The following is a 10,718-nucleotide window of genomic DNA, read 5'->3' as shown; positions in this document are numbered from 1 at the left end:
ATACCCACCCTGACTAAGGAGGTATTGGCTTGGTTATGTAGGATATTGCTGGGGAAACAAAGCTGTACAAGTATCTTCTGTATCAGGAAGAGAAAGCATAGACTGGAAGTTTAAACTGTTCAGACACTCATGGATACAAGGTTCTTCAGTGCCAGCTCTGTTACTCCCCTAGGGAATAAGGATGTCTTACAGTCTTGTGGGTGTTGCAGAGTGTCTTGCACAAAAAAGGTGGGGGCTGCCTGTCAGAGCAGGGATTTCTTCAGACAAAAGTAGTTCAGGCAGTGGGCACTTGCCAGTAATGATTTGTAGTGGTTATAATGGGCACCTCTAACAATTTTGGTTACCCATTTAGTTGCCATTTTGGTTGCAAGCATAGCAAGCTATCTTCTGGCCGTGTCTGTATTACAATGCATGAATTCATTAGGAGGCCTTTACGGAATCACGGAATTGTCAGAGTTGGAAGGGACCTCTAGAGATCATCTAGTCCAGCTCCCCTGCTAAAGCAGGAATTTAGAAAGGGAAATCTTTTCTGACATTGCATTTTGCAAAGTTTAGCCTTACAGCCCTCAAGAGAAAAAGGAGAAAGTGGAAGGCTCACATCCCATCTTGGTCTATTTTGCAGGTAACTTCTGTGGTGATGCTTCCCTCTATCATAATATCTTGAGTTTCAGTGGTGACAGTGACCTTCACTAGCAGGGCTGAGGCAGCCATGAAAGGCTTTCTCCTGATTTACTCTGTTCAGGATATATTATCTGGTAAGTCTGATAAGATTTTGGAGTGGGTGTAGCGCTGTGGAGCCTAAAGTATGACTGTTATAGTTAAAAAAAAAAAAAAGGGAGTTATTTAAGACCAAAAAATCTTCTATGCTGTTTAGGTGTTTTCTGAAGATATTGGGTGATGTATTAAACAGTAACAGATCTGTTCAGAAGAGAAATGGCCATTAAGAACGAGAGATCTATTAGTGATCTTGAGTGATGATGATTAAATGTATAAGTAGTGATCTAACTCCTGTGCTCACCACTATAAATCTGCAAAAAGGAGATAGCTGACTTAGCTGTTGCTCTCTATATGCCCCTTTCTATTCTGCTCTAGAAAACCAGAACCCCCTGTCCCCACAATCTGTTATTACTTTGATAATCTCTCTTCTGCTTCTTCACCTAGTGGGAAAAACTGGTTTTGGGTGGTGCTGTTACTGCTGCTCCCCAAAAAACTCATCTCTTCCATATGCCTGGGGAGCTACACTATTAATTGAGCTCAAAACTTACAGACCAAAGGAAACCTCCCTCCTTTTCTTGCTTCCCGGGCCAGAGTTCAGCTGGTGACATGGGCAGACAGTTTTCTCTGTGAATAGCATTGCCCTGGCCCCATTAGGCAAATCAGTACTTTAATGCCTCAGATGAAAGAAACTTGGAGCCAGAGAGATGTGTCCAGTCTGACTCTTCTGTTTTTGTGGAAGAAAACCGTTTTGCATTTCTAGCAACTTGAGCCACACCTAATCTCCTTTCCCCATCCCCTTTTCTTCTGTTCTACCTGTGCTCCTCTCTGCTGGGTGAATGAGCACGTCTGCTTTTCCACCTATCAGTCAAGTGTCCTGGGCTTCAAATGTAAATAGCAGCAATTAAATTTCTCATGTTAAAATTCATCAGGCTTACAGCCCCACCAACAAAGATATGTCTGCTTTTTCATGTGCACACAGACATTTCCAAGATGCACTTCAAGTCCTATCTCTGAAAGGCAGGAGGTGCCTTTTGCATTCACCCGCAGCCTGGCTGAAAACTCCTCTTGGCTCGGGCTGCCCTCCTCAGAGTAGTCCCGTAACCTCCCCTGCTTTTGTGTGCTTCAGGTAAGGCAGTGCTTTCCTTTTGGCTCTGAAATGTGGAAACACCAAGGCTGCTGACAAAGGTAAAACTGATTTTAACTTTCCACAAAGAACAAAAAGCCTATTAAAAAAAAAATAACAGAAAACAAAAAAACCAACGCTTTTCTCACCTCCTTTTATGCACAGTCTGTACTTGTGGCTTGGGGATCACCCTCTGTCACAGGTAAGTGTGAAACCTTGGATATGAGACTGTCACCAGCAACGTTTACCTATGTCAGTACTGAAAGTCCTTTCTTCAATCACCACATCCCTATTTTGCTGTATTCACTTTCAATTCCTGCTGCCAGAGCTGCTGTGTATGAAATGAATGGCTACTTGACTGAAAAAAAAAAGACCAAAAACCAAACAAAACCCCACCAAAAAGTCCCAACCTTTAACTAATTCCATCAATCTCTCATACTTTGTATCCAAGATCCTTGAACCCTCCTCTGCACTTTCTATGAGGACTTGAACTTTAGCCAGGTCGACCTGCCTGCCTGAAGCATGTTCCCAGCTCTTCAGCCACAAGGGCCCTCAAGGTGGAAGTTTAAAAGCCTCATCAAGCTTCCACATCTTTCACGTTTCTAGCAGGCTTGGTCTCCTCTCTCTCATCACCCGAGGAAGTATGCTGTCAGCCCTGCCCTCCCTTCACCCCAGTAGACTGGGGTGTGGTGGTAACCAGTTTTATTTATGAAACTTGTGAAAACAATGCTTACTACAAAAGCACATAATTAAAACCTTAACATGCCTACAACGTGGCATTCTGCGTTTTGATCAGCTTTATAGCTACTATAAATGCAAGGCAAAAGAAACACCTATGTAAAAACTTTAGGAGCAGCTAATGGATTTTCAGGTTTGAAAGGTTACTCCAAGTGATCCTGTATGTAGGGTCTCAGTGTTTGGCTTCTAGATCATTTGTCAGAGTTCAAGTATTTTCCAAGTCTGTAGCCCTTTTCCTGGTTGAACAAGTTGTCTCTGTAAATGCCAGGTAGACCTTGTGCTTTGAAGCCACACAAATGTTCACTTCAATCAACAGAACTTAAAACCCAACACTGAGATCTCTTCTTTCTCCGATATAGGTTTGCTTAATGCAGAGACAATTTTTTCTTTGCGATATGATTGTTTTCTCTTTTTGTTTTTAGGGTGCCTGGGCTTTGATCTAATTCAGTTGGAGGCACTGAAATAACATCTCTCAATTGCCCTGGCATTTACCCTGATATACGGAACTGCACTTGGACAATTTATTCTACTTCAGGAAATAAGCTGAAGGCTGTACTTAACGATTTTGTAACTGAGGATGCAATGGATTGCGTTTTGTATCATTTGAATGTTTATGATGGCCCGCATCTCTTCAAGACTTCTGGGTAGGTTGAACTTACACGTTCATTTACTATCTTCCTTTTCTGACCCCTTTTATTGAATAAGGTGACCAAATTGCCTTCAGTTGTGAGGCAGGGAGGAGGGCAACGCTATCTGATTAGTGCCTGCACAGCAGGGCCAGGTGGCAGCAGGTTTCCTGAGAGCTGTTGAGAGCAGCTCTTGTCACCCAGGCCTTCTTCAGTAGAAGTGGCTTGGACTCAGCAGCTCTTGACTTTTGGCATCATGGCTGTATCTGAGAGGACACTTCTATCAATTCTTCTTTTAAATCCTTTTTTCCTTAACCCTTTGTATCTTGGTATTTGTCTCACTTTGTGTCTGAAATAGTTTGAGCAGATGCTGCTGTGAGTACCAAAGCTGCCTCATGCCATATGGACATCAGGATTTTTGGGTACAGAAATGTTCACTGAAATGGCTTCATGCCTTCCTTGTTCTCCCACTGTCTCCTCTCTTTTTCCTTCTACGTATGTAGACATTTAGTGAACTGGTTATTGAAGTAATCTCAAGGAAGTACGAGAGATGCCCTTTCAAAGAGTATGAGAACAATTTGGCCATTGCACTGGGCTTTACCTCTTCAGCCTGGGTAGGGAATGACATTGCACAGGCAACTAGAGATGTACCTCCTGGAAGACCTCAAACAAATCCTGGCACCCTCGAATGCCTCTGAGTATCAAAAAGTTTGGATTAAAAAGTCTGTCCCTGGAAACAAGTGTAGGTGCTCTCTCTCAAATGACTTGGCAATGACTACAATTGAGTATTTCCTTCTTCCCCTCACCAGCAGACTTATGTGGCCAGAAAATGTCTTGTAGCGTGTTCTCCAGCAGCAGCTTCCTGACCCAGCATTTCAAAACTGATGAATCTGAGGGATCCCAGAGGCTTCAAAATCCTTCTTGAAGAGTTGTATCAGCAGCCAAGGCAGTGAGCTGGAAGGCAGCAGCCAGTGTAAGTAAGGATCTGGGTCTTTCCCTGCCTGTGCCACAAAGCAATCCTGTTGTTAAAATGGTATTGAAGGTCACAGGCAGGGACATTCATAATGTTTATTTGTTGAATGTGCTCCCCTGAAAGCTATTGTCTGAGATCACTTCAAGATACTCTTCTGTGCTCTGATGCATCCAAAACTGCAGCAAGCTAATTCAGTGTTCACCCCAGGCACTTCATGCTAGGTGGTAGTCCTCATATCTCTGCTGTTCTCACTGTCACTAAGCCAAATACACAAATGACCCTGAGGAATGACTGTTTATTTAAAGAATTTGGGGGGTTGACTCGTGTTTGTTTAAAAACAGATGCTTATTGGGATGAACCATTGGTCTCAGCATGCAACTGACCTCTGATTAATTAGTAACAACTGTCTGGAACCTGACAATATAAACAGGAAGCAGAATGCCAAACAGTTTAATCCTTCTCTGCTAACTTTTGCTTGAGAGCTTGGTTGCTCTTACTAGAGGGTTGTGCCTTTTCCTGGAGCACACAGAAGGGGGACAGAGGGAGGCTGTTATAAAAAGGTTGGTTCCCATCATGTGATCCGGAGTGCCACTAAAAGAGGGGAAATAGGAGATGTGTTGTATCTCAGCCTTTAAAAATCTCAGTAGGTTTCTCCCAGCCAATTCTACCAATGACAAGCTTTTAATGGACTTATTTATTGTTAAACCTTTTTTTGCCCTAGACTTAACTTCTGTATTACTGGTTTCTGAGGAAAGTAAATGCTATTCACTTCTACTTCTGTTTCTTTCCTTTCTCATGCTAACACCTCTTGTAGTCAGTGAAAACTGGTGGTGGTGAGATACAGGTTATTTATGCACTGTTTAATTTGCTGTTACTGGAGACAGTTGGGAACACTTTAGTTGAACCAGTTTTAGAAAATGGAGAGTTACTGTAATGGAAACACTTCATAAATGTAGTTTTGACTTAAAGAAAAAATGAGGGGGTCAGGAAATGCTTCTCAGCTGCAGAATGTGACTTCCTGAAAATCTGTGGAGAGCTGCTTACCCAGGACACATTGCCAGCCCATACGCATTTGGGACACTAAGGTTCAAATCCTTCCTCAACTGGTATTAGTGGAGGACTTCATTTTTTTTGTTATAGCATGTATGGACAACTTCTGGTCTTGTGAAGGGAAAATTAGAGCAAAGAATTCCTAACTCTCTCCAGTTCAGATGCTTCAATCCCACCAGTGGGCTATTGTGGAACCTTTGGTGGAACAGAACGATTCTGGTGCTTGTTTGGTGTTGGAGCATATTAGCTAACCTGGCTGTGACCAATTTTCTTTAACAAAAAACAAAAACCCCAACCAAAATATCCTTACTAACAGTGAGGAAATAATTCCAGAGAAATGTGAATTTCCAGTGGTGGATCTATTCCCTGTGCTGGAGCCTGCAATAAGCGCTGAATCGCTGATGGAGCCATGTGGGAAGCCCAGGACAGATGAAAGTGGCTGGTCAACCAGCCTGCAGTATGAGGTTCAACACTTCTGTGGAGGCTTTCTAGTTGATGAAAAATGGGTCCTGACAGTGGCACACTGCAACTTCAGGTGGGCAGTGTCCTCTTACCCTGAAGCATTGAGGGCTTGCTAGCCTCCAGACAGGACAATTTCTAAGCCATCTTCTCAGTCCTGGCAAATACAGATAGACTTACTGTTTCCCACATGTCTACATATATCCAGAGCTGCCCTCCAGCAGCTTAAGCTTTCCTGTGCAGTTTTCTGTGTTTCTAGTAATGGTGACAGATGAGATGGAGTATGGGCTTTGATGTGTACCTGATAATTAATGTATGCACACAGTCCTGGGAGAGTTTGTCCCCCCCCCCAAAAATTACTGATGCCTGTATTATGTCTCTTCCCCCTGCTTTATGTACTTACTGGCCTCAATAATCTTGAGGTACTACATGCTTCTGTTGAACCTTCATCTCTGTTGTATGTAGACACCCATGATGGTGGCATAGGTCTGGAATGTTTCATCAAATGAGTTGTACAGCCCAGATCTGTAGCTTCAATGTAAGCTCCACCTGTGTTGGTGTCTGGTTCCCGAGAAGGTGAGCGACTGACTCGCCTCTGGACTCCCTGTGTTAATCATAACAGCAGCTAACCTTTAGAGGTACAAGTCCAAGTTCTGTCAGCACAGCACAAAAAGCACTGATTCCTCAGCTGGGATTCCCAAAAGTGTCCCTGTCATGTAAGGTTATAAGTCTTGAAGCATGAGTGTTGCTTGGCAGCAAATGTTACAAGTGAACTTTGGACTTTTCCTGTTGTCTGAACTATGGGTTTTTTAGACTGAAAAATGTGTTTGCTTTCCTTCTTCCTTGCACAGCGCTCAGACAGAACAGTTCTGGGGAAAAATATACTTGTCAAAAGTGAAAGATGACAATCCCATGCCGTGCTCACAGGCTATGGCTTCGGTGGGTTTCCTTTCAGAAATGACTTGGCACTCCTGGTGCTGCAGAAACCCCTTGAGCCAGGTACTGCTTGGAGCCCGTTATATTCAACTGTGTTGGGGTTAATGATAAGACTCTGACACGGGGCACAGTGTTTAGTAGGTGTGTGGGGAGGCGGGTGGGAGGCCATTTGTGTATCTTACACACTAAGAGATGCTGAGATGAAAATGAACAGTGAGCCTTTGAACTGGCTTGTTTCCTATTACCTGGCTAAAACACTGCATGAGGTACAGGAATGCTTCTGCTGCTGATTCTGCTGTTGAATCAGGCTCCTCCAAGCGGACTTGCCTGTGACTTTAAGGTATAAAGTGTAGGCTAGACATGATCCTGACAATAGCAAAGATTGCCTATTCTACCTGTCTTCCTAACCTGCCGCAGCTGTACTATGACCATTGAAGTTAATGAGCCAAAAATAAGCATGCATGACCCAAGGGAGCTGTTCTTATTTTTTTTTTCACTATAAAGATCGGTGTGCACAGCACTAATATGATATGCACCTCTGTGCTGGTAGCAAAGTAATGTCTGAGATAGCAGAGGCTGAAATTTAAAGGAAAAGCTTTTCAGTTGCTGCTACTCTTTGTCTAAACCACAGAATATTCTTGTTAGAGGAATATTTTGCTGCAGCGTATAATTTAGATTTTACACAATGAAGTGCAAAGCTTGGGTAGAGCTGAAAGAAATTACTCCTCCTAGTTTTTTTACATGCAACTTGAGGGAAGGAAAGGGGAAGAACTGAAGACAAATGCTAAGCAATGGGGAAATGTGATCCAAATAGAGCCGGTGCACAAGAACAAAGCATGTGAATAAGGAAGCTATATAAGCATATGGATCTCACCATGTCCTGTTAATAGTATCCACAAAGAAAATGCCACAGTCCTTTCAAGAACTGCCTAACTACCTGCACTGGTGGTGGGAGGCTTGTGTGCTCAACGTCTGAGGTCCTGGGGCAATTGTCTTCCCTCAACGCCCTGGATCCATGCCTCTTTGGAGGGTCTCCTCTCTCATCTTCTTAGAAAAAGCCTTCAAAAGGTGTTCGTTTTGACTGTGCTGTGGCCTCACAGTGGTATTAGGAGAAAGCCTGATTTGACTCATTAAAACAGCACTCTCAGGCATCCAGAGAGTACAGTGAGGGAACATATACATTATTAAAGCTCTGTCTCATCTGCTTTGCAGTCTGGTGAAGGGATATCTGGGAGGAGGGGGAAGCGAAGCAGTGAGTTGAGAGGCAAGAAGAGCAGGGGGCTGACAGAAATAAGAGTAGGGAGGCTGTACCTGGCATCAATGGGAATTTACTTGCCAACAGAGTCAGTCCTGTGGCAACAACTTGCCCACCAGGCAGGAGGGAAGAAGCAAGCACTGCCACAAGATGCTTAGCAGCGGGATGGGGAGAGATGGGAGCTGGCAGGGAGCACCAGTTACTCCCACATGAAAGAGCACCTATGACCTGTCGAGGGCAGTGACAGCTCAGGCTGGGGGCTGTGCCAGGAGAGACTCCCCCCTCTCCCTAAATGTTGCCTGCAGTGTGGGAAACGCTTCCTAGATAGGAGCTCGGCAGCCTGTTCTGTCCAAAAGCTGCCACTGTGGGAAAGGCAAAAGCAAGGTGGAGGATAAGTGAACGGGAACAAATCCAAGGGAAATAGTGTCAATCTCATGGTGTCTCAATGCCTGGGACCTCTGGCCTGTGTCACCCCGCTGCTTGTCAGTGCGGTCAGATACCTTCTAGTGATAGGGTCTCCTTGGTGGCTGGGGAGGAGAAACTTCTTCCCCTCATCTTCAAGTTGAAGACAGCTCTATTCAAAATAGCCATGAACGTGGCTATTCCAGGAGATGTGGGGTAGGTGTGCCTGAATGCAGCTGGCACAGAGCTGGTCTGTGTCCCATCTGACTGGCCAGACTCTAGCACAGATAGCAGCAAGGCACACATGACTAGCTGGCTGGAGGTTAACCTGGGAAAGCTGGTGGGGTGGTGACTGACTCAGGGAGGCTGCCAGAAGGTTTCTGAGTCCTCACGCGTGCCCTGCAAGAGGCTTTTGCCCCTGGTAGCGTGCTGCCTTTTCTCTCTCTTAGGGGCTTGCCCCAACCCTTCTGGTCTTTTGGTGACCCCTGTGAGAGACAAGGGAGAGATGTATGGGGACTATATATCATGCACACTTCCCACTGGTGACTGCCACCCCATTACTGCTCCTTGGTTTCCCCTGCTGTACACCTCCCAGCTTTAGACAGCCCCGCTCCAGGCTCCACTGGCAGCAAAAGCCAAGGTGCCTCCACACAGCTATCCTCTCCTGCAGTATATGAAATACTGTTTTACGCAACATTGGATAGTGTTACGTGCAAAGGGAAGTAATCCCCAGGCTGGAGTCTGCCCCCAAAAGCACATGGATGGCCACAGGAGACTTGTGGGGCAGTTAATGCAAAGTGACTCCTATCTCTACAGCATCCTGGACACTGCTGCATTTCCCGGAGGAAGAACTGGCTGCCAGGCTCCAAGAAGCAGAGATCTCTCTCCTCTCCCACCAGGCCTGTGTGAAGTACTGGGGACAAGACATTGAAGAGGCCAAGGTCTGTGGAGGAGCTGTGGGGGCAGCTTTTTGCATGGTGTGTAACAGAGGGGGTGGGAATGCTGTGCTGCACACAACCAGGACCCAGAGCCATGCTTTCCCCTGGCTTCCTGGATGTGGATGCTTCTGACACTGTTGGCCATTGCAGGTCCTTGCTTTCTCCTTCTCTCCCCTTCCTCTTTTCCTTCTTTCAGGGAGACTCTGGGTGGCCATTGGTCTGTGTGGTTGATGGGCACTATAAGCTGGCTGGTATCACAAGCTGGGCCAGTGACAAGTGCCATCCAGAGTCTACACCAGGGTTTCTGCCTGTGGACACTGGATTTCAGCAGTCACAAACCAAGATGTTTGATTAACAAGTTACAAGGGGTTTTCAGGTTTTTGTGGAGTTTTCCTCAGTATAGAGGTTGTGATGTATTCTGGGTAAACGTTTGTCATTCAGGTCACCTTCCTGCAATCCCTTCCTCTTTGGAAGTTCAAATTCGAGCACTTGGTTTCAGAAATCCTCTTTTTGCTGCAGCAAAGCTTGTGGTGCTGTAGCACTGATACAAATTCAATTCCTGACAGGTGCCTATCCTTCAGTGTTTTGGGAGCATGTATAGCATTAAGTCCTTCACACAGCTGGTACACATCTGTCAAAATAAAATTGGTACCCCTTGTTCATCTCAGATAACCTGATTTACCAGAGGGAAGTAGCTGCTGCAGCAGCACGGGTAGCTAAAAAGGACTGCTTCAGCTGCAGTGTTACTTTGCTGGAAAGGAAGCAATCTGGAATTTAGTGTGATGGCTCATCCATTGTAAGTATACCTTCAGGTTTCAGAGCGATTTATCTATGCCAGGCTCTTAGCCTCGTCTCTCAGGTTAGGAAGGCCATACTGACACAATTCCATCTGCCAGAAGCTCAGGTTTTTGTTTGAAATGGAAGGATTTAAATATAGTTTCTTGGGGGAGGAAAAGGTGGTGTCTGACTTAACTAAAGCTCCCTATGTGCTGGTAGCTAAAATCTAGACTTGGAAGTGAAGAGTATTTGTGAAGAAGGGTTTTAATGCTTAGTCCTATCAGCATGTATCAGAGAATTACAAGCCAGGAAACCTCTATCTCCATCTGTCTCCTCTGGTATCAGCACTGTTGTGCACTACATATGCATCTGTCCTTTAAACAGAAGATAGCAGGCTCTTTTCCATCTCTGTGCTGTATATTGCCGTCCACTTAAATATGGAAATACAAACATAAGAGTATTTGTGATGAAACAGCTTGATGGCTGTTGTTTAGCCAAGTGAACTTGGCAACTATCTGCTGCTAAAATGGCTGAAGCACTACAGCCTGCCCTTACACCATGTCATTCAGGTACAATAGTTTAATAATTCAACAGTTGCACACATGATCTTTTCACTTACCAAATACCAGACTCTCTGTTGTTTAAAAGAAATGCTTCTCTCTCCTATCCCCAACCCATGCTGCTTTTGGAAAGAAAACCTCATATTCTAGCACAATTCAGAAAA

The 10,718-nt window shown here is 44.8% G+C and overlaps 1 protein-coding gene across 1 annotated transcript; it reads left to right on the top strand.

Moving 5' to 3' along the window:
• Positions 1 to 6,597: 6,597 nt before the first annotated feature.
• On the top strand, positions 6,598 to 9,568 carry LOC106885224 (chymotrypsinogen A-like; the record flags this gene model as incomplete). Its single annotated transcript, XM_014937226.1, is given in 5 exon segments — positions 6,598 to 6,685; positions 7,997 to 8,063; positions 9,118 to 9,256; positions 9,414 to 9,504; positions 9,507 to 9,568. Coding segments are annotated over 5 exon segments (447 nt in total), but the record flags the coding sequence as incomplete, so codon positions are not given.
• Between the last annotated feature and the right edge of the window lie 1,150 nt (positions 9,569 to 10,718).

The sequence above is a fragment of the Calidris pugnax genome, unplaced genomic scaffold (genome assembly GCF_001431845.1).
Source record: "Calidris pugnax isolate Ruff unplaced genomic scaffold, ASM143184v1 scaffold1, whole genome shotgun sequence".
Taxonomy (NCBI): Eukaryota; Metazoa; Chordata; class Aves; order Charadriiformes; family Scolopacidae; genus Calidris; species Calidris pugnax.
The sequence above is the reverse complement of the archived record's forward strand: the minus strand, read 5'-3'. Positions and strand labels throughout refer to the sequence as shown.